This window comes from Psammomys obesus, unplaced genomic scaffold (assembly GCF_907164565.1).
Source record: "Psammomys obesus unplaced genomic scaffold, mPsaObe1.curated_primary_1811, whole genome shotgun sequence".
NCBI classification, from domain to species: domain Eukaryota; kingdom Metazoa; phylum Chordata; class Mammalia; order Rodentia; family Muridae; genus Psammomys; species Psammomys obesus.
This window is the reverse complement of record NW_026590062.1, coordinates 27,105,051-27,129,620: the sequence shown is the minus strand read 5'-3', so window position 1 is coordinate 27,129,620 and position 24,570 is coordinate 27,105,051. Positions and strand designations below refer to the sequence as shown.

The 24,570-nt window shown below is 41.1% G+C and overlaps 1 protein-coding gene across 5 annotated transcripts in view; it reads right to left on the bottom strand.

Annotated features, from left to right (window-relative positions):
* Kcnma1 (potassium calcium-activated channel subfamily M alpha 1) overlaps window positions 1-24,570 on the bottom strand; it is a 680,238-nt gene that overhangs the window by 20,909 nt on the left and 634,759 nt on the right. For 4 of the 5 annotated variants that reach the window (XM_055605733.1, XM_055605734.1, XM_055605730.1 and 1 more), the window contains 2 exons: window positions 15,037-15,150; window positions 9,082-9,212 (listed from right to left, as the gene is read on the bottom strand). In XM_055605733.1, coding sequence (XP_055461708.1) covers window positions 9,082-9,212; window positions 15,037-15,150 — 245 coding nt within the window. Of the gene's footprint in view, window positions 1-9,081; window positions 9,213-14,180; window positions 14,262-15,036; window positions 15,151-24,570 lie in introns of all 5 variants that reach the window. The other variant, XM_055605732.1, reaches the window with a different exon arrangement.

Genomic DNA, 24,570 nt, shown 5'->3' with positions numbered 1-24,570 from the left:
TTTTTTTTTTTTTTTTATTGCTGAGTAGTATTCCATTGTGTAGATGTTCCACAATTTCTGTACCCATTCCTCAACCGAGGGGCATCTGGGTTGTTTCCAGCTTCTGGCTATTACAAATGAAGCTGCTACAAACATGGTTGAGCAAAAGTCCTTGTTGTATACTTGAGCATATTTTGGATATATGCCTAGAAGTGGTATAGCTGGATCTTGAGGAAGCGCTATTCCTATTTGTCAGAGAAAATGCCAGATTGATTTCCAAAGTGGCTGTACATGTTTACATTACCACCAGCAATGGAGGAGGGTTCCCCTTTCTTCACATCCTCTCCAGCATGTGTTGTCACTTGAGTTTTTTATTGTTTTGATTTATATTTTCCTGATGACTAAGGATGTTGAGCATTTCTTTAAGTGTTTCTCTGCCATTCAATATTCCTCTATTGAGAATTTTGTTTAGCTCTGTACCCCATGTTTTAATTGGATTAACTGATTTGTTGCTGTTTAACATCTTTTGTTCTTTATATATTCTGGATATTAGCCCTCTGGATATCAGAAGAAGGAGAAAACAGGGAATAGCACAGGAGCCTACCATAGAGAACCTCCGAAAGACTTTATGCTCCAGGGTATCAGAGCAGATGCTGAGACTCATAGCCAAACTTTGGGCGGAGGGCAGGGAATCTTATGAAAGAAGGGGGAGATAGTAAGACCTGGAGAGGACAGGAGCTCCACAAGGAGAGCAACAGAACCAAAAAATCTAGGAACAGGGGCCTTTTCTGAGACTGATACTTCAACCAAGGACCATTCATGGAGGTAACCTAGAACCCCTGCACAGATGTAGCCCATGGCAGTTCAGTGTCCAAATGGGTTCCATAGTAATGGGAACTGATTGGCCTGCTCTTTGATCACCTCCCCCTGAGGGGGTGGGGGCAGCCTTACCAGGCCACAGAGGAAGACAATGTAGCCTCTTCTGATCAGACCTGATAGACTAGGATCAGAAGGAAGGGGAGGAGGACCTCCCGTATCAGTGAACTTGAGGAGGGGCATGGGTGGAGAAGGGGAAGGGAGGGTGGGGTTGGGAGGGGAAGACAGAGGAAGCCACAGGGGGGATACAAAGTGAATAAACTGTAATTAATAACATAAAAAATAAAAAAAATTATTAAACAGTGAAGGAGGTGACCAGCAACACTCATCTCAGAAAGAAGGTACAAAATTAGGTAAACTGAGATTTCTCTAACAAACATAAAAGACATGTCGCCTAAGTTTGAAATGATAGTTTTGTTTTGAGAATTCTATAGGATAGAAAACTGCCAGTTTAATCTGTGAAAAATAGGAATGTTTCTGGATCTGTGAGTACTAACGAATTTATTCACTTCCTTTTTAAAGGTTGTTTTATTTTAAATCATGTGGGGGGTATGCAATAAGCTGTCTGTGGAGGCCATAACAGGGTGCCTAACCCCTGGAGCTAGAGTTACAGGCAGTTCTGAGCTGCTTCACTAGGGTGCGAGGAACCAAACATGTTCCCAGAGAATTATGGTTTGGTAAGAGTACATATTAGTAAAGAGAAATTTTAAGTAGAATCTAAAAAGCACTGGGACTCAAAATCACGTTAAAAACACAGACTCAAACTGACAGATACGTCTGTATTTTGTGAAAAACAAATTCTTGATCTGAAATTTTTTCTATTTTATTTATTTCATAGATTTTTTTACTGTGAAAATATTTATTTTAAGTTATAAAAGAGGAAAGGAAGTATAAAATAATTACATTAAAACACAGCTAAATTATTCATCTCTTTTGATAGTCATTTCTACACAACAAGTGTTTGAGAATTATAACTGTGAAATTGTCAAAATAAAATAAAATATATTTATATGACTACCTACATATTAAAACGTATACATTTAAAACTATCATAACACAGTTAAATGTCCTCCTAGGGAAAATGACAACACAGAACACTACAGTACAAGAGATGGCATTTGCACACTCATAATGGAATTGTGTGGGCATACTTGCTCCTGGGTTATATTCAGGAAAATGTGATCATGAGCTTTACAAAGGTTCATATCTGCTAAAAACCCAGAGGGTTTGCCTCAAAGAAATGCACTGTTACTTGTTCCAAGATTGAAGTCAAAATGCTTGATCCTGTGTGCTATGGTTCTAGATGAGATCTCTCCAGCTTGGTGCTATTGAAAGGTTGTAGAACCCTCAAAAGGTGGAACCTGGAAGAAAGTCTGGTCATTGAGAACACATCCTTACAAAGGACTGTGGAATTTTAGCCTCTCTTTTCTGTCTTAGCTGTCAGAACCATGAGGGAAACAGTTTTGCTCCACTACAGCATGTACCATAATGCACTGCTTCAAAAATGGTCTGAGGCAGTCAGGCCAACCGGTCATGAGCTGACAGCTCCAAAACCATGAGCCTAAACCAATCTTTCTCTTACCTAAATTGACTATTTCAAGTATCTATTACAGTGACTCAAAGCTGAGACAAAGGGGTGTTATTGTAGCAAAATATTTTGAAGTACCCAACAATAGAGTAAAAGACTGTGGTATATCCTAAAAGAGAGCATCATAAAATCCTGTAGAAGCTTTGCAAATTGTGACATTTAAAAATACAACATGCTAAGTTCTCCCAACAAAATATTAACTAAAAAGAAAGAATTAACCAAGATTTAAAAGTTCTATCTGTCTGTCTACCTACCTACCTATCTACCTATTCATCCATCCACCTACCTACCTATAAAAACACATACATATATACACCTCGTTAAAAAAAGAATCAAAATATTAAACACTTTTCTTTGGTCTTGGGAATAGAGACCTCTTAACTATTTTTCTATGTTCTTGTGCCTCCTAAAATTTCCAAAAGGAACATAGCTATCTTTCTCTATATGAAACTGCAGTCCATTTACTTTAGATAATGAGTATGATAGAGTTACCTGCTGGAATACACAAATAAAGTCAAGGTGGAAGGATATAATCTGGTTGAATTGTTAGGATTTTAACTCAACACGTATACCTTTCAGTATTGAAATGATTTATACAGAAGCACTGGCACTTGTTGAGTACCAAGTAATCCCTGGAGTGGCCTGTGTTTGTATGCAGTTCAGAGAGAAAGTCTCAAAATTGTTCATCAGTGGTTCCACTTGAAAGCAAGAGACAGGGTTTCACAGGTGATTGAACATTCAGAATCTTTGATCAAGCACTGTTTCAGGCCTTTGTTCAGAGGAACGGGCTGTTTCAGTATCTGAGGGCAAAACAAACACTAGGGCTACAAATGTCAACTATCAAAGACTATCCTTGTAGATGCTAAAGCAGCCAGAATTCACAATTATGTTTTAGATTAACAAAAATTCTGGCACAGAGGATTTACTGAGTATGAAGTGAGATTATAAAGCGCAGGCATGAACCTCTGTCTCTCACACTCTTCTGCTCCTCCAGACTTTGCCATGCCCTACCATGGACCAAGTCCACGGCAGATGTACTGGGAGCCTTAGGAGGGACTTGTGTGTGAAACCTGTAGACCAAAAGGAATTAGTCCAGAGACATCCTGCCCAATCCTGTGTCATCTTGTTGGTGGGTTGCAAAAGAGGGATGAGTTAGAGTTTTGTTTGGTGCCTGCAATCAGAACACCTGTGCAGTCTAAAGAATCCGTAGGCATCTTCTTCCCGTGAAGACAGGGTCAGCACTTTCTCAGGAAGGCTTTCTTTGTAGTAGAGCAAGCCGGCATTCTGATTGTGAGTTTTTAATTTCTTATTATATTTGTTTGTGTTGGGCTATGGTGTGTTTGCGGAAGGCAGAGAATAAATTTGGGGGTGTTAATTTTCTCTTTCGTGTGATTCCTGATCAAATTCTCATGTTTAACAGAAAGGGCATTTGCCTCTAGCCCACCTCACTCGTCCCCTACGATATAGCCTTTAATCCTTTCTTGGCTACTCAATAGCTATGGTAATGGGAAAATTACCAAAGTTTTTCAGAAGCTTGGACCCCTCATCCACATTAATGGAGAAGAAAAAAGAAAAATCACAATTTTATAGACTAGTGTTAAACACGAAAATTTGTGTAATTTCCCATATGTAACTAGTACTCAATGAACTGTAGCTTATAAAAAAGAACAGTCACCTCTTAATGCAGCCAATTTAGAATACGCCCCCCTGTCTGCCCCTGTGTTCTCATTCTAATAAGGAAGTCTGCCTTCAACCATACATGAAGTTCCCTTGACCTCGAGTGTTGGGTCCTTGGGTCATGAAGGGCTGGAACAAGGATCAAGGAATTGCGGAAGAAAATGCTAAATCCGCAGCGCCACCTATCCTACTGTGCACTGGCCTCCGTGGGCACCATTCCACCTCACCAGCGCATCTTCCTGCTGTTTTTTTTTTTTTTTTTAAGTATAATTACTGGAGCTTATGTTTCACAGTTAATGCTGTCAAGCCTTTTAAACTAATTGGTCTTTTATAGAAAATTTAACTGAAAATTAACACATCTTTTAATAACATCGCCTTAACGTTAATGGCACTCTGCCTTTCGTCTATAATTGCACTAAAATTGTCATTTTCCATGTCATATCTGCCATATTTTATATTTGCTAGTTTTCTTGGTGTGGATTTTTATTTTTAGTATGTTTTTCTCTCATGAGCAATGGGCACTATTTCAGTTATTTTCTCCTGGATCTGCCTTGCCTGGTGTAGCAGCAAGGGGCATGTTCTTGGGTCCAGCACAACAACCTGCTGTCTGCTGCTCAGACACAACACTGCTGTTAGCCCATCTGCCGTGGCTGCACCTGTGGGCTGTGTCTGCCTGTGAGAGAAGGAATGGAGGCTCTCGGATGGAGGATAAGAGACGAGTCATGAACAATAACTTGCTGGCATCTCTAGAGGGGCACTGGTTTATGCTAGGCTGACAGCTGAGCCTTCAACATAAGGCTCACCCAGGGTTTGGCCCCTCAGGAAGTACAGACAGAAGGCCAGGTGGGGTACACCCATGGTACCCAGTCCTGCTAACACAAATCTAGTCATTTCTGACATCAAGAGGCCAGGTCCTATAAGACATGAAAATACAGAATATCTCTCCTGTAGACTTCTGACTCATCTATCCATAAAGTTTCTGAGTCTTATCTTTCTAAAGCAATGGTTCTCAGCTTGTCCAATGCTATGACCCTTTAATACTGTGTGATTCGAAACCATAAAATTATTTTCATTGCAACTCCTTAACTGTAATCTTGTCATTGCTATGAATTGTAGTGTAAATATCTGTGTTTTCCAATACTTTTAGGTAACTCCTCTGATAGGGTCATTTGATCCCCAAAGCAGTCTTGACCCAAAGGTTGAGAACTACTCTTTTAAAGTATGTGTGTATGAATGTGTGCAGGAGACAGAATAAGTAAACAGACACAGCCATGTGTATGTGCATGTAAATAACAAATCTTTGGCTTTGTTTTCATACATGTCTGCTTGATGAAAGACCTTCACATCCCTGTGTCCTTATCCAGTTACCACAAAGGCACAGGGAGTTGTTCACAACACAATTAAGAGTTGGTCTCAACTGAATTCCAGATGATAGGGGTGCAGAGAGAGAAGCAATCAGGGATCATTCTGAAAACTTCATTTCTCAATTGAATTGTTCTCCTTAAAGAAGAATTATCCATAAGGATAACTATTCCTCCCATCATGGGGTTTCTGTTGTCAGCCTGTTGAATAGAGCCAAAAGGGTACTTCTGACATAGCCCTATATCAATTACAGGAAGGTCCACAATGAACTAAAAGCATTATTCTTTTAGCAAAGTAGGAAGCCAGCAGGAGTTGAGTGATGAGAGGTGATTATCAGGGAGTGTTGATTCCTTGAATGAATGGCAACGTGGGGAGTAGTGCTGGGAAAAGGAGATCACTAATATCCAGAGAGATCTGTGTAGGTGTTGTGATGGTGCCTGGGTATAGATGTTGGCTGTTTGCAGGAGCCTCTTTTAGCCCTTCCTAGCATCAGTCTTGTTAATTGAGATCTAAATTTTTTTCATAGATGAGGTTAGGGTGGAATACAAAGAAATCACAGGTATTATTTTGGCTAAAAATTTTGATTGGTGACTTGAAAAGTTACTGTAAGTGGGTCTGTTAATATGCCTTGCTCCAATGTTTAAACCTGACTTGTTCACACTATGGTCTGAGAGATCAGACCACATTGCTTAAGTGTGTCACACAGCTCCTGGCCCTCGATAACTAATGTTACTGATGATAAGTATGAGGAATAAGGGCTAGGTTTCAGGAACCCTTTTCTCTAGGCTAGAATGTAAAAGAAATGCTGCTTCCAGGCTATCATATTTATATGGCCCAAGCCACTTTGTCCCAAGCACTTCAATTTGGTATCAAAAGAGGTTGGGGATGACCTTTGAAAATAATTTTTAGAAATCAGTTCATCTCTTATCTGTGTTTCGGAGAACTGAGTCTCTAGTGATGCTATCAATGGTTAGTCTGACAACTCACATCCAGATGTGCCCTGCCTCCACTGTCATATGGCCATCTCAATGCTGGTAGTCACATTCCCCTTTGACTATGTAGACGTTTCAGTTGCATCACTTCTAATTAGCAGCTTCATGAGTGTTTGACTTGCCCATCTGTACAGCTTCACTATTAGAAAATCCTCAATAATTTATGAAAACATACTCTTAATAAATGATATATCTGGTCCAACCTGGAGCACATTGACCTTCTGTGCATAAACATAAATGTTATGAATTTGAGTTTTAGGGCTGGGGACATGGCTCAGTGGTTAAGAGCACTGCCTGCTCTTCCAGAGGACCTGAGTTCGATTCCCAGTACTCACAACTCCAGTACCAGGGGATATAACACTCTCATACAGATGAATACACACAAAATACCAATGCACAAAAAATAAAATTAAATTGAAAAATTACAAAAATAAAATTGAGATTAAAAAAAACTCTTCCAGTATTTTATAGTTCTGAAAAACAAAACAAAATTAACATATATATGTTAATTATATATACATTATATATACATATATAAATATACATATATATACCATTAACAGCACACTTGCCTTTCAGTAAGATCAGTGTTCTAAAATCTCTGGAACTAGGATCAGAAAAGTGACATTTCTAAAGAGACACGATTTGGCTCCTCACAGAGAACCTGGTTTTTACTGAGCATGTCATGTAGTATCTATTGTCCTTCCCAGCCTGCTCAGGAGTTTCTATGAACTGAGACAACCTCACCAGCAGCTCTAGGGTCAATCACAACATCTCAGGAAACTGGGGGGAGGGGGGCGCCTCTGTAGGGCCCACTGGTTCTTCTCATTGGCTTAAAAAGCCACCAGTCAACCTTCATTCAGATGAATGTTATAATTATTTTTAAACCATAATTCTGATATTTCATTAAGATATGCTTACATTTGTACCACATTTGGTAATATAGAATAACCTAAATTTGTCTCTGAAAGCCCCATGTCTTCCTCTTTCCTCACACAGTAATCCTTTTGGGATTAGTTTTAATGAATAGATGATAATAATGCATAATTAGCATATAGGTTGCTTAACACGATAAAGAGAGCAAACTTCTTTAGCAATGTGAGAATATATGTATGGAAAAACACCCTCAGAGCTATGTTTACAGTTTAGTGTGCTCGATAAAACTCTGTTCCATGGGTTCTACAAAGGTCAGTTTTTATCCAGCCCACACCCCCATTTTCACAGTTTGCCAATTTGACTATTGCAAAATGAAGAGCATCTTCTATCTGGTAAAGAAAGACACTATTGGGAACAATTCCCAGTACCTGTCGTGGCTCATTCTAAATGTCTGCTGTCATCTGTTGCAATGAATGATACTTCCACTATGCTGGAATCCACTCTTAATTATTAATTATTGGGGGATTACAAAAAAAAAACAGGAAAACAAATGGCTTGACCATTTGATACCTATCAAGTTAATAACTTGATAATATCAACATTGATATTATCAAAATATATTGATCATCATCAAATAATATTATTAATATTGATATCTAAGTCAACAACCCCTTTTCTTTATTTTTCATTCTTTATTATTATCATTTATTACAATTTATTTACTTCGTAACCCAGCTTTAGCGTCCTCCCTCATCTTCTCCTAGTCTCATCTTCCCTCCGTCTTTCCTCCCTATGTCCACTCACAGGGGAGGTCCTCCTCCCCTACTATCTGACCCTAGTCTCATGAGGACTATCTGGATTCTTTTCCTCTGTGCCCTAGTGAGGCCACCTCGCTGGGGGGGAGGTGATCAAGGAGCAGGCAACTGAGTTAATGCCAGTAACTACACCTGCTCCCCTTACTAGGGAACCCACTTGGGGACTGGGCTGCCCATGGGCTGCATCTGAGCAGGAGAAACAAGCCCTTTTCTTTACCATCATTCTGTGCCCGCCCTTCAGCAGAGAAGAGATCTGTGCCTGGCCCCTACCCAAGGACCACTTATTAGTGACAGGCAGGGACTTTGGTGTCACCCTTGGTACACTGTCCTTTTTACTGTTCACATTCAGGCTATTCTAAATGTTCCCAGTTTTGCCAGTGAATACTTAAACCCACCCACCTGCCTGTATCACTGTCAGCACTGTCCTCCCTCCAGCTAGAAGCCGCGCTTATATAGATACCACCCCCAATCTTGCCTGTCCAAGACATCTCCACCTAGCCGACAAAGCAACTACTTTCAGACATGAACCTGACCATATCACTCTTCAGCATGAAGTGGACTCAAACCATGAACATGACTTTAATGTCTTCCCTGTCCCTTCCTCATTGTGGCTTGGTTTGTTTTGTCTTCCTTGAAAGAGCCTCACATCTTGGTATGAAATATTTATTTCCTTAAGGAGTGTTTTTCTTATCCAAGCCATAGCTCTCCCTGTCTTCCCTGAATGTTGAGGAATTTATAATCAACATTTACTAAAGTGATTGATAAGTATTGGTGTCTTTTCTAGAGAGTAAAGTTCATGAACTTCTGCTCTTTCCCATGTGCAGCTCAAGATCTTGCCAGTGTCTCCTACTTTGGATATGGTCCATGGGTGTGTATCCCATCCCTTGAGTGGAGAAAAAGAAGCTAGACAACTCACCGCACTCATGAGTGAGTCCAGGACGCTGACGGCAAACGCTGTCCCACATGCAAAGGGCTGAGTGAGGTACAGCTCTGTGTCAGGGTCATCGTCATCATCTTGGTCCAAAAACTGAACATTAGTATCATTCACTAGAAAAGGCATAAAATAAGAATTAGCACTGAAGACTATACATGGGTTAGTGAAGCCAGAGAGATACTAAGTGACTGGGTGAGAGACACCGAATTACTGCAAAAGAAACAAGCATGGCAGAAGCTGTTGATGGCTCTTGGGTTTAGCCAGCACTGGACTCAATGGTCTGCTCCTACAGTATTGCTTTAACTTCTAAGCAATGAGGTCAAGCAGACTTGCTCCATGCCAACTGCTAAGGACTGGCAAAAACAGGTTTGCTCCACGGCAAGTGCTAACAACTACCAAGATGATGGTGTTGACCAGTCCTTTGTTATCATGACCAAGAAACACCCTAGGGCATTTTTTGGTAGCCAAGTCCTTTGAGAGATGGACATAATTTGATGATGAGTAGCCATGCTGGGATGGGAAGGTTAGCTGCAAAGAAAAGAAAGCAACTTATTCAGAAGGAAAAGCAATGGGCCAGAAACGTAGCAAAGGCAAATGGCAAGAAATTTAGCCTCAGACAGAACCCACATCTAATGCCAAGGATGGTCCTGGGTAGTACCTGGTGTGCCTGGCCTCTGAATAAGGCCCAATGAATCCTACTGAACAATCAGGAATGGATCCTAAATGCCTCCTGCTGTTTTCTGACTTTCTACGCAAACCTGCCAGCACTCTCTTTCCCTTTCTAAACAGCTCTGTCTTCTCTGTGTTCTAGAAGACATGGCCAGGGCGAGATACCTTCCTTCACTGTCATCTGAGAAGCCCCCAAGGACTCTTCTCCCATACACCCACAGACTAATGTGTTGTGTTTCTCAGATGTCTTTAACTTATACAAAACTAAATTATAAATTAACTTGTATTCCTGTCTTGGCTTGAGCAAGTGATGGGGGCAAGTGTGTAGAGTTGGGGAGAGGTATGCTTGTGACATCAGAACAATCAATGCAGTTGTAGGAAGAGAACAGATGAAGTTTCCTTTCTCCAACTTCTTTCTGAATCTATCTGCAGCTAATTCGCTTTCAGAGAGTTATTGTTTTAATTTTTTAAAGGAACTTTCTTGACAACTTTCCTTAAAACAACCACAAAAACTCCTTTTGTTTACTGTATGAGTCAGAATAAATTATAATAGGATAAAAGGCTAGGTGTGGGATTATTTTTAAATTGACACCACCTTCTGCCCTCCCCCCCAGGACAATGACTCTGATCGAAGCAAATCTTTGCTGTGATTTTTCCAAATTTGAACATGTTTGGGTCCCAGTTGTCTCAGTAGCAAGTGAATTACAGTAGAGCGGGTGAAAGTGTCCAGTCTGATTTTGTCACCAGCTTCTTTGGCAAAGCATTTCGTGATTCTGCCTACAGCTAAGATGCTCTCACTGGACAATGGGAAAATTACGCATTCTCTCAAAAACTCCTAAAAGACCAGATTTGGTGAGTTTGATCCAGGACCCAGGGCATGCCATGCACTGAATAAATGGAAGGTGCTATCACAATTACCTATCAACTAATTACATTATGAAAATGTCCAGCCCGTCTCTGCTCCTCTCAGAAACACTAAAGGCTTACTTATGAACCCACCAAATGGTTCTGTTAAACTGAATTATGGTAAGTCCTAAGCTGCCTCCATGCTTATTTCATGTTCAGCTTTTAGTTGAACATGTCGTGAACTGTAGCCTTACTCCATGTGTAAATTACCTTATGTGATAGGTAGCTTGGAATCAGCCAATCACAAGTGGTTTAGTGTTCAAACTGGATTCAAATAAGACAGGTTTCAAGACTGTCCAAGCCTCATTTTTCTCTCTCATCTTTTACTTCCTTTTCTCTGGAGATATATATATATATATATGTATATATATATATATATATATATATATATATATATATACATATATATATCTCCTGTTCTTATAGTGGGCCAAATATGAGGAACCATTTTGTTATTGGCCCCTGCCCCTCCCCTATAGTTGGAATTATAAGTAAAACAGATTAAGATTTCTAAACCAGGCAGGGTCGAGATGGCTCCGAGATTAAGACCACTTGGCTGTTCTTGAAAGGACTCTGTTAGCTTTCTAGCTCCAGGGAACCCAACATACCGCAAACACTCATCCACATACAAGAGAAATAATTGTTTTTTAAGATATCAAAAACCAGGTTTGTTGTAATTTTGCCTTACCTTTTTCCTGTCTCTGTTTCTCTTTGTCTCTGTCTATCTCCATGTTTCTCTTACTTTGTCTGTCTGTCTCCCTTCTCATCAGTGTCATATGTCCTAGGTTAGCTTCAAACTCACTATGTAGTGGAAGATTAAGGTAAACTTTGGATACTTTCCTTCCACCTCTATAGTGCAGGGATTATGGGTGTGGACTACCACACCCAGTTTATGAAGTGCTAGGGATTGAACCCAGAGCTTTGTTAATGTTAAGCAAGCATTCTACATCAACTAACTAAATCCCAACTCCTTAAGTTTGTCTTCTGATATTCTAAAAGTATGTTGTAAAGATCACAGTATTTCTACTCTGGGAATCAGAAAATGTAAGCCTAGAGCTCAGATGCATTAGAAGAAGGTTTTATTTATTCACAACAGCAGCTGATGGTGTTTGTACCATCATTCCAACTGGAACAGTATCTCTTCCTTCTGTATAATGATATGGGGAAGAGATGGCATGACATTCGTGTGGCCCCAAGTAGAAGAAGCAACTCTGGATATTCAGCAATCTAACAGTATAGGCTACTGAAAGAAGATGTCAAGGTAAGAGCCAAGTTTCAGTGAAGAGCTTGCCTGCTGTTCTAGGATTCCCAATTGTAGAAAGATAACAGCTGGAATCCATGCCAATTTCCCAGAATAGCAACTACATGGGTAATAAGAAGTAGCAAAGACATTTCCCCAAAATGGAGGTAATCAAATATAGTTGGAAAATAGTGTGTTAAATAGCTTCAAACAAAGTTCTTTCTCATGGAAACTTCAGGAGCCTTTGTCATTGGGAGTATTGGGATGGATGAGGATTAGAATGTTACAGTCTTAAAATAGATTTGGCCTTGGTTGCCTCTATGTCTTTGTGTGTGTTCATGTACATGTGTGTTTATGTCTGTGTTCATGTGGAAAGTAGAGGTTAACATTAGTCGTCTTCCTCTGTCACTTTCTACATTACTTTCTGAGGCAGGGTCTCTCAACTAAATCTGGAGCTTACTAATTCAGCTAGACTACCTGGCCAGCAAGCCTCAGGGATCCTTCGTCACTGTCTCAAGGGCTGGAATTACAAGCTATACACTGCCATGCTCAGCTTGGCTATGCATGCTGAGGGTCAGCACTTAGGTCCTCATGGTAGCACAGCAAACACTTTACCCCATGCCAATCTCTAGAATCACTTCACAGGTATGTTTGTAGCAATGTAACAGAGCATACATCTCAGGGCAGGTGACAAGGGGGGAATATTTGCAGGGGTAAGGTTGGAGAAGGAGTGGTGTGAGGATAGTGGTGTGACTATGAGAGAAACTAGCCTTAAGATTAGAAGGAAAAGTGGCCCAAGCTCTAAACACAAAGGAAAAAAATCTGGCAAGAAAGAGCACCAGGGGACCTGATAACCAAACTGCTGCCTTGTATCCTGAGCCCCAAAGCTTTTTGCTTTCCTTTTCCACTAATCAAATATCAGGATGCTCTAGTCAGTTAATAGCACGTAGATTCCAAATGAAAAAAAAAAGAAATTCTTGGCATGACTGTTTTAGGAAAACTGCTGTAGGTATCTGTACCAGGGACGTTTGGGTGAATTTTCCATACAGTATTCTGGGGTACATGAGCTTAGCTTACTTGGTCTTTTATGGTCCTATGGTCCTAAGAAGAGCAATGGAGAAAACCAGGCTTTTAGCCAACAGCACTAAACATGAAAAAGACACCTCTCCTGTTGTTGGAAACAGAAAATAGTGTGATATTCCTTGACCTGAGTGAATGTGTCCTGACAAATAGCTCTATCCGACAACAACGCAGGGCTGCATGGTGGACAATTTATTCCTTCTTTTCTAGACACCTCACAAGCAAGATTACTGTGTTAAAAGCCTCCTCTCTTATTTTGAAATATATTTGGGGGCCAAGAAACTAGAGTGTTCATTTCATTTGTGAGTCCTATGAAGACAGGTGCTCCCCACTCCTCCTCCTACGTCTCTGCCAAGAAGTCCTTTGTTGTGTCTATTTAGAAGATCAATCTCCAGTTCTGAGAGCCACTGATGATGGGTGCCCTTCGTGGGTTATTAACCAAGTCATGGGGAACCATGGAAGAGCCTGACAAATGCAGTCATGACCAGGGGCCTTTATCTTCAAGATAAATCTGCTGTGAGCCTCCCAGGGAAGGCTTTGGGCCAGCAGGGCGGGGGTCAGAGTGTAGGGCCATCTGCCTGTTCTGCACCCTTCTTGGAATCTGGCTTTAGTAAGAAAAGATCTCCTGGGAACCGGCTGCTTTTTATGGTTTCAGAAGAACTTCTGAGAAAGGGCCTAGTAGGGGGAAAAAGGCAAATAAAGTCAGAATAAAGAAAAATAAACAGCTGGAGGGAAGGCACTCTCTAGGATTTCTTATCTTAAAATTTTTATATTTCTCCTTTGACTTCCTCTGAGAGCTGTGAAGACATGTCAGTCAAACTGACAGCATGTTGGAAGAGGAATATAGGGAGGAGGCAGGGGAGAGGGGGCACATGTGGGATTTTAAAGAGAGAGAGAAAGGCTTGGGCCACAGAAGATGAATTAGAGCAGAGGTGCTTTGGCAGCTACCGTCAGGTGAGGTGGGTGTGATCAAAGGTTTACTGATGCTGTGTGGGGAAAAAAATCATTAAGAAAGGCCAGAACGAGACAGTCGATTCCAACCAGAGCCACAAATAAAACACATTCAAAGCAGTGCCATGGGGTAGCCTTTCTGTTACAGCCAGTGAAATGAAGCCAATGAGAGTTGGAAACACCGAGATCACAACAAAAGAAAATACTGATGTCAAGAAAGGCAAGCACTTCTTACCCAACTCCGTTATCATTAGAATGTGCGTCCCACTGTTTTTTTCCTGATTGACTGATACCAAAGGCAACTTGCCCGGTTTAGCTAATTGGATATGGCATTTAAGGATCGGGGAAAGGGAGTGGAGGAAAGTACAGAGAAAAAGAAAAGAGTGAGGGAACAACAGAGGAAGCATTCTCAAGCTAAGACAATAGGGAGTCTGTATTGTCTCAGGGTCAAGAGCCATTCAGGAGTTTTATAACTTCACACAAGCTGCAAGAGAATGGCATGGGGAGGGCAGAAGTTGGATTCTATTGGCCACAGATTATAGTGCTCAAACCTCCATTCATACTTCGGCCATTCATTGCAAATTATCTTTGGCGAGAATCTCAACTAAGACAGGGTCAAGATGGAGTTGATACATAGCAGAGCAAACAAACATTTGACCCAGTTCTCAAAGGGGATCCATTCTCAGATGGAATCTGCTTTGAGCTGAGGTTCTGAGCAGAGTTTCAACTGTAGGAGCCTCTGAAACAGAACACTCAGAAGAGGCACCTTCAGGAAGAAGCCACTAAAAGAACTTTTGCCTCTTCCCCCCCCTTCCCAAATAGATGCCCCGATTTCAAAGCCATTCTCATGCTCCTTTGAAAACAGTAGCCAGCAGGAAGGAAACTGTCTATTTGTCTCTTAAGAAAGATAGAGCAGTTTCTCCTTCAAATAACCTGCCATATCTATACTTACGCTTCGTCTTTGCTCTTTCACCCCAAGTCCCATAGCAACCTATGATGCCTAAAAGGCTAAAGGACAGGACAACTTCCTTATATTCTCCATGGTCTGACAGACAAAACACACACCCTCTGAGCTGACAATGACCCCCTACCGAGTTCTGTGATGATGGGGATGTTGACCCCTGTTGTGATGGAAGGCTGGCGTAACATCCCATGAACTGGGCTGTTGTCAGGCGATGATCTGTCCATTCCAGGAGGTGTGAATCCTAGTGGGGAGAAATTCAGAGAAGTGGAAATTCTGGAAATGATAAAAGTACGGCACACATACAAAACCCTCAAATGTTATTGATAGGTCATTAAGTATCAGGATGAACTCTGAGGAGTAATTTTTAGGACATTATAGGAAACCACTTAAAGCAATTCTAACACCTTAAAAATCCAGACTAGTATTCCATTGTGTATATGTACCACACTTTCTGTATCTATTCTTCAGTTGAGGGACATCTAGGTTGTTTCCAGATTCTGGCTATTACAAATAAAGCTACTATGGACATAGTTAAACAAATGTCTTTGTTGTATGGTTGAGTGTCTTTTGGATATATGCCCAGGTGTGTTATAGTTGGATCTGGAGGTAGCACTATTCCCAGTTTCTAAGAAAGCACCAGATTGATTTCCAAAGTGGTTGTACAAGTTTGTACTCTCATCAGCAGTGGAGGAGAGTTCCCCTTTTTCTACATCCTCTCCAGCATGTGTTGTCACTTGAGTTTTTTATCTTAGACATTCTGATGGGTGTGAGATGGAATCTCAGAGTTCTTTTGATTTGCATTTCCCTGAAGACTAAGGATGTCGGGGATTTTTTGTTTGTTTCTCCACCATTCAATATTCCTCTGTTCAGAAGTCAGTTTATCTCTGTATCCTATTTTTTAATTGGATTATTTGGTTTATTGTTGTTTAATTTGTTACATTCTTTATATATTCTGAAATACTACTCAGCTATTATAACAAGGAAATTATGAAATTTGCAGGCAAATTGATGGAACTAGAAAAGATCATCCTAAGTGAGGCATCCCAGAAGCAAAAAGATAAGCATAGTATATACTCACTTATAAGTGAATATTAGCAATATAATATAGGATAACCATGCTAAAATCTACAGACCTAAAGAAATTAAACAACAAGGAGAACCCTAGGGAAGATGCTTAATTCTCATTCAGAATGGCACACAGGATAGACACTGGAAGGGATAGAAGAGAGGGAACAGGATGGGAGCCTACCACAGATGTCCTCTGAAAGACTCCAACCAGCAGGGTACTGAAGCAGATGGAAGGACTCCTGGCCAAAATTTAGACAGAGTGCAGGGGGTCTTATGGAAGAAAGGGGATATAGAAGCCCCACATGGAGGCCAACAAAGTAAAAAAGTTGGGGCCAGCTAGGGGTTGGGGGACTGCAGAGACTGATACATCAACCAAAGACCTTACATAGAGAGGATATAGAACTCCTGCACAGATATAGTCCATAGATAGCTCAGTATCCATGTGGGTTCCCTAGTAAGGGGAGAAGAGACAGTCTCTGACATGAACTTGGTTGCCTGCTCCTTGATCACTTCTCCCTGGTGGGGTGACCTCACCAGCCCACAGAGGGAGAGGATCCAGGTAGTCCTGATGGGACCTGATAGGCTACAGTCAGAAGGTAGGGAAGGAGGACTTCCCCTATCAGTGGACTAGGGAAGAGGGATGGGGGGAAGAGGGAGGGAGGTTAGGTTGGAGAGGAGTTGATGGAGGGGGCTGCAACAGGGATACGGAGTGAATAAATTGTCGATAATAATACTAATAAATCCAGACTACATCAATATTTATCCTGCTTATAGTTTACCCTCTCCTGTCAAATACTTAGCACTGTGTCTAGTTGCCCTTAGTTAGGAAGGACATACAAAAGACTCTTGCATGTGAAAATCGAGGAAAGAAACACATTACTTCTGGTAACCGGCTTTCTCTTGTCCTTCTCTTGCCCTTCTCTTTCCAAATGACATCTACTATGAAGACATGGATCGCTATGGAGATGGAGTCTAAATAGCCATCTCGGACAGCTGCCTTGACCCATAAAACATTTTGAGTGGAAAAGAATGACGGTTGTTTAAAACCACTGAAATATTTTGTTTGTTACCCCCTAACTCATTCTGCCAATTCTCTTTAGCCAGCTGATTGCATCTCGTGCTTGGTGAGGAACTTAGGCCTGGGGTTTCACATAGTTCCTGCCGTGAGATGTGAGAGTGAGTCTGCTCAGAGGCTCAGAGAAATCCCCTCCCCCCAGCATTGTTTTATAGGTTTACAGTTCCAAGACACATGACATCTATCTTCCAAGTAGATTGAACATCCATTGAATAGAATAACTTGCTGAGACTGTCTGAACTGAGAAATAGAACTATCCTTGAATTCCTGAAGTAACCAACCTGGCACTACCAAAAACTCATGAGATTTATGAAAAGGGTAAGATTTGTGGTATCAAGTTTAGTAAGACACCATCTGAAGCACACAGCAACAGAAGCTGTCAGCTCTGTGCTAGCATTCACTTTGGTTTGATTTTAATTTTCATTTTATTTAATTGAAATAAATATTTTTGGAAATAAGGTCTTTACCATGTGGTCATGGTTACTCTGAAACTTGTTGTGTAGACCAGGCTGACCTTGAACATGCATCAATCCACCTGCCTCTGTCTCCTGAGTACTGGGATTAGAGGTGTCTGTCACACACCTGAATCTTTGTTTCTCATCTCTATAAGGGCTTAACAGTGAATGAGGGATTTAAAGGCATAAGGACACTTGGCCTGGTTTCCAAATCAAAATTCCAAATTGATCAAGGACTGTATTTTACAGATTGTCACCACTTAGCAATGGGACAAGGTTGGGCTGAGTCTGACATTTGGGAATGTCTGGTGTTCAGTAATTGCCTATCTTTTGGGAGGTTCATAAGCACAAAATGCCACAGACATATAAGGGGGCTTTCTCATTTTCTCTTCTTTATATAAATAATCTATCGAGTGCTATGCTCTCAGGAAGAACACAAAGTATTACTTAGTATTCATTTCCCGATTGCACTTAATTTTTTTCATAATATGATTACAGCTCAAACAGACCAAGTCACTTTGAATGAGTTAGTGTCCATTCTTCCTAAATTTTGGAATGTGTCTGTTTTCCAGCCAACCGCATAACCAGGAGCATGTATTTTAAATGTTAGCTGTTTTTTTTCCCCCTTCAAACAGTGAAGGGGAAGAAATAAACTGTTTTCATCAGAAGTTGCATTCAGAAGCATGAAAAATTGCAAGTGACAGCTGTGCAGATTCAGTGGATGTGACGTTTTTGAATTTCTTCAACTTGACAAGTAAACACCTTACATTGGTAATGCTATATGCATAATACATGGCCTGTATTTTGACATCCATCATCAAATGCTGACTTGAGAAAATATGGGTGTGTTCCTCAAGGAGTAGCACCCATAAAGCAGGCAGAGAGGCAGGTCCTACAGTGTTAGGAAAGCCGTATTTTGTTGCAGAACCTGCCACAAGCCAATACATCCTTTTATTTTAGCTTATTTAAAGATTCCATTTTCAGCTGTGAAAGACTCAACTCCTTTGCATGAAACCTTCACTTGGAAATGGGGTGCTTGCTTCCTAGGCCTCTTACATGTTGCTTTCCTATTCCATTTCCTTCGGTCATCTCCAAGGCTGCTTCCGTCAGCATCTGAAACTGACAGACTTCGATGGGTAGCCAGACACTCCTCTACGGAAGGTCTGTCCCTCCTTCATGGGTGACCCACAACAACAGGATATTAATGTTGACAAGAGAGCTTCCAACATATCACACCTCTTCCTATTTTGCTATTTTTCTGCCCTCACACTTTAAGAGAGGAGGGCAAAATTTTAAAAGTGTAGATTTTCCTCCCTTCTCTCATATAGCTGTATTAACGATGATCACCTTTGATTAACATTGTTTTCTCTCTTAGGAGCTCTAAGACAGAAAAACTATGGTCTGGAGTGCCAGGGTGATGCAGACTCCCTAAATGACCTTGAAGAGAAGAGGAACCCAGGTGTATTCCATCTGAGGGAATGAGGCAGGGGATGACTTTAGATGTCATCCCAACAATGTTCAGGTCTTTTATTGTTGGATTCACTTTATATCTTTACATTTAACAACACTGGTGTTCTGTTTGTGCAGGCCTGGATATGTGGTACATACAACAGGCATCTGCAGCCAGAGAGCAGAAAACCTGGGAAATGCTCCAACATGAAAGACAGTCCTTCATTTTGCCAAAGAGAAATTATTAATAATGCGACTGTTAGAGAGCTAGAATGGGAGACCTCACTTAGAAAAGATCCAAGTTGAATTGTGGACTGCCAGAGTGCTTGTGCAGGTTCTTGATTCTTTAATATGTTAACGCTGCTCTCTATGGAACTAGAAAGGACTTCCCCAGACGACTGCCTTTCCTTCCAGGGAAGCCCTGTGCCCTCTGAATCTTCACTGGCGGCCATGACCAGCATGTGTCATTGCTATCCACTGAGCATCGAGCCCCACCACCTTGATAGACACTGTCTTGGGCCACTGTCTTCTCATTTCATGTGCAGTGGGAGAGAAGTAGGCCAGAATATTTCCTGCTTGGTAAGACTTCCAGCTTATGTAGAACAGGCCTGACTTGTAGAGAAAAAAGCATAAATTAAAGGGACTTTTTAAGAACATAGCCTTGAAGCTGGATATCATAGATTCAAATTCTTGTACTTCTCTTTCCAAAGTCTGTTAAATTTTAAAAAATATTTTTACTGAGTTATTTTGCTATCTGGGTATTTCATGGTATTACTTTCACCAGTACCATTTCTTATCTCTCTTCCATCCTTCTCCATGTTTTTCTAGGATTCATAACTTTTGGTTTTATTTTATAACCCATTTAGTTTAATTGGAGCCACCTGTGTGACTTCTTGATCAGACTATCTGTTGGAGCTTTGAGGGATTACCAGGAGTTACCATGACTAAAGGCAATGTTTCTCCTCATTGAATCAACCAGGAGCGGGTAATTCAGTAGAGGCCAGAGTCCCTCCTCCATCCATGCCTGACTGTTGGCCACTCCACTCTTGTACAGACTCAGCAAAGGCATCTGCGGCTGTTGTGCCTCTAGAACTACACTAGCTGTGCTTTGTAGAGACGATGTGAGTTCACAGTCATTCTTATTTTCAGACTCTTACATTCTCTCTGTCCCTTCTTTCACAATGCCTCCTAAGCCTTACAGAGGATGATATACACGACTTGTGCTAGCCTTGTAGATATAAGCACAAAATAGCCAATACTCCCTCCAAGTCTCGGATTCTTTATCTAAAGCCATATCTAAATGTGCCATGTCTAGGATGACTGAAACAAGCACTCAAAGATACTTTCTACCAATGCCAATCTTATACTAGGTACTAAACAAATACTGGTAGAGAGTCCTATTAAGACCCTTTCCACTATGGAAAGAACTGAAAAGCATTTGATAGATTTTCTTTAAAAGATTTCACAAAGAAAATATCTTAGAAAATTAACAAGAAGAATCATATTGATGTATTTGCTATAAATAGACCAGTCCGACAATAATAATAATAATGATGATGATAGGAATGATGATGATAATAATAAAAAGCAACAACAATAATAACTAAGCCAGAACTATCTTAGGAAGGAATCTGGATAGTAAGAAGGCTGGGGATTTTTTAGGTTTATAGGAATCTGGTAGCCAGCTTTCACACATGAAAAGCTCTTAATTCCAAATAGCAACTATTGACTTCTAGAACCTTCTGTTTTCTAGATCGAATCTCTGTTCCCATTAAGTAGTTGTAAATCATTTCCTTCTTGCATTCCTGAAATCATTCTGTGTCCGTGCCTCCCTCCCCCACTTCGGCATCTGTGCTCCAGCCGCATCATCCCTGCTGGACCGAACTGAAAAGGGTCCCCTGCAGATGATCTTTTCTGGATGTTGGTTGTTTCACAGACTGAACAACAACAAGAAAAGGTTTCGGCCGGGGAGAGGAAAGGAAGGTGAAACGTCAGCTGGTGAAGAGCTCAGAGCATTATTCTGTAGGAAGGGTGGCTTGGAACAAAAGAATCTGACATAAGCGCTTAGATGGCTCCTGCCAAGAGCTAGAAAACACAGCAAAAGGCAACATTAGCAAGGTTTTTATTCCTTAAAAAAGTTTCTTACTGCACCTAAGGCCCAGGGAGTACTGTGGAAGAAGAGGTGGAAAGACTGTTAGAACTAGAGGATCAGGGAGTTTGCTGTGAGTTTGTGTCTCCTAGTAATGTCAGAAGCTACACCCGGGAAGTCTTGCCAACATGTCTTCCCAAATGTGAACTGAACAAGGATGGCACCAATGGACAAGCCAAACTATATGGAAACAAGCCCACAAGGCCTCATTCCTATGTAAAGAACTGTAGGCAACTAAAGAAAGCTGGTAGTGACAGGTCTGAGAGCCACAGACAGAGTCTGACCTAAGAGTCCAAGCTGTGTGCTCCATGTCCTGGCTGTGTATATCTTCTACTTTCCCTTTTCGCCATCCCCCTCTTCCAAGCCCTGGCAGGGAAGCTTGAGACCCAAGTCAGTCTAACTTTTTAATTATTGTTTTTACTTTTAAACAATAGCATGCAACAACTGGGGCCCGTTACATTCAGGCTTAACCTGCTTTGGTATAGCAGCCTGCACAGCTCAGTGTGTATAATAAATGCTTTATTACAGCACTTTTCCATGGGGGCAACACAAAGTACTTTCTAAATCTTCCCTAGTTAAATCCCCAAGCCTTCCCAGGGAGAGAGGGAGATGGAAATTCTTATCAATCACCTCCCCTAGAATAGATGGAGAAATGAAGGTAAGTGCTTCTCACACCCCCATAGATTTAACATAAAGAAATTGGCTCAAAGGGTGAGCCAAATTATCTTTTATTGTGTGCATATAAATGATGGTTAGAAATCCATATGCTACGTTAAACTAGGGAAATAAATTAGGCCCAGTCATCAAGGTTCGCTGAGACAGGTATTCAATATGAAGTTGTAAAAGGAAAGATCACCGTTAAAAATGATCTATAAAGACATGTTAAAAAATCGAGAGAAACATCTCATGTTACATCATCTAGGAGATGAATTAGATTTCCTGTTAATGCCAGCAAGGAAAAAAAAAAGCCCAAACCAAATGTCAGATGAAGTGAGGATCAATAAAAATATTTTGATAAGTAAATGCAACAGTGCTATTTAACACATGATTGGCAACTGCTGAAACATCAATTATCCAAATTTCCCATTGCTGCTTATGGGAAAATTATGCAGATTAGAACTTGATTAGGCTTATATCATGAGACTCAATTTAGACTTTTAATCTATTAAGCTCCAATAAATGAGGCATCTGAATAGCTCCCCTGAGCAACTACAGTAATAGCCACAGCAGTCATTCCTGCAGTATGTACGCCAACAAATTTATCAGCTGCCCAAGTAAAGAAAACTCCACATTGGAGAGGGGCAATTGCTTTCTAACTTGGAGGGGCAGAAGTAATACATGCCTATAAGGTTGGTGTGGGTAAGAGATTTTTGAGAAAAGAAAAATCCTGACAAAGAGAACAACCTTGCATTAACATTGTGATAGACAAATTTTCCACAGGTTTTTCAATGGTGTCCAATCTTGGAATCTGGTGTCAAGGACTTATGCAATTAAAAAGTTTTTAAAGAGATCATTTACTGACATGCATGTTCTCCTGGCATTGCTCAAAGGAGACTGCAGCTGACCACTTTCTGGTCTGCAGCCCATGTGGCCCCAACCTTCAAAGGAAGCTAGAGGTAAAGGTCTAAGAGTAAAGAGGGAAGCTCTCCTGCCAGTGTTTGACTTCGTGTCTTTCTGTTTTGTGCCATAAACCTCTGTGTTTTGCATAGAGGTTAGAGCTTGCAACTCTCCTATCCAGAGCAGAGCAATGGAGCTTGGCTTGAAAACCATAGAGATGATCCTATGAGACCAAAGTCAACACACTACTCAGCAGTGATGCTCCAGCAGTCATTCTATGCTAGAGATACAAGAGTTCAGATGAAGAAAAGGAGATTCAGGGCAGAGACATTATTGGATCCAAGGTCACAAATCCAGTTACTGGCTGACTGAAGGCAGACAATACATGTCTGTTGCCCTTTGCCCTCTTCAGCTCTTTCGTCATATGAGGATCCCATTCTACAGCAGTTGTTCATAGTGTGGAGATATGAAGGTGTGCAAATTTGTTCTCCTTTTGGACAGTGAAAACAGGAATCAGCTAGATCTCTGACATTAGGAGACTCACAAGAGGGACCCTTGGTAGTCTGACTTCATCATCAAACGTTTGTGCTCTCCAACTTAAGGCCTTCTATCTTCCCTCAGAAACTCTGGTAGAAGATGCTAAAGACAATGAAGCTGGATCATGGTACCCTGGCTCAGAGGATAGTGTTTTACACACAAACATAAGCATTAGAGTCCAGATTCCCGAAGAGACAGAGATTCTCCTGGCAAACTGGCTAGCTAAACTAGTCAAATTGGCAGAATCAGTCGGCTCCAGATTCTGTGAGAGTTCTTGCCTTCATAAGTTAAAATAAAGAGCAACTGAGACAGGCACCTAGCATCAACCTCTGACAGCCTCACTCAGGGGCACACATACAGAAATGTGCATACCTACACATATAGATGGCACACACGTGACACACACAGGCACATGTATACATGCACACTCACCCACATACACGCACAGGTGCATGCACACGTGCCTGGATAACACACAAACATACACGCACACACAATACTCAGATGAACACGCTCGCAGACATGTGCGCACACACACTCACACATACATGTGCACACACGCGTACACACATACACAGATGCATGGATATCACACACAAGCATACAGACACACAGACCCACATACACACTTAGAGTACATGGCTAGAGGACTGTAAACTGGGGCTACAATACTCACTAGTATTCACTAGTTCACCTTGTGATGGGTTAGATAAGGAAAGTTAATCAGGAGGTGAAAAATGAAAAATCAAGCAAATCCCTGACATCTCACTACTTACATGTGTGTGTTACTGATTTTCCCTTTTTTTTAACGTATTACTAATTACATGTATGCGTGTCTTCCTGTATGAGTGAGATCATCTGTGCCTGAGGAGCCAAAGATGAAATCAGATCTTCTGGAAGTGGAGTTATAGGCATCTGTGAACTAGGAACCAGACTTAGGTCCTCTGAAAGAACAGAAAAGCACTGAGCCACTGAGTCATCTTTCTAGCCCGTGTTGCAGGTTCTTTTGGCAAGCATATGACTTCTTCAGTCAGTTCCACACATGCTCATGAGTACTGACCAGTGACACAACCTGAGTTAGTATCCCTTCCCCAATTCTTTTTACTTGCAGTGAATGCCACTGGTGTTTTTCATGATGTGATTTTTGTAGAGACTATATTTCACTGGCACTTTGGGGAGACAATGCCACCCAATGCAAAAAGCGTCATGTCCTTTTTCCACTTTGCGTCTGGGGTCTGATTCAAAGCACAGCCCATGAAACCAACCAATCAAATGACCTTCTCTGAAGCTGTTTGCCTAGTGTTCTTTGTCGATTCATTCGGCCCTCAGAATCGCACACACATAAAGCAAATTCATTGTCAAGAGGCACTC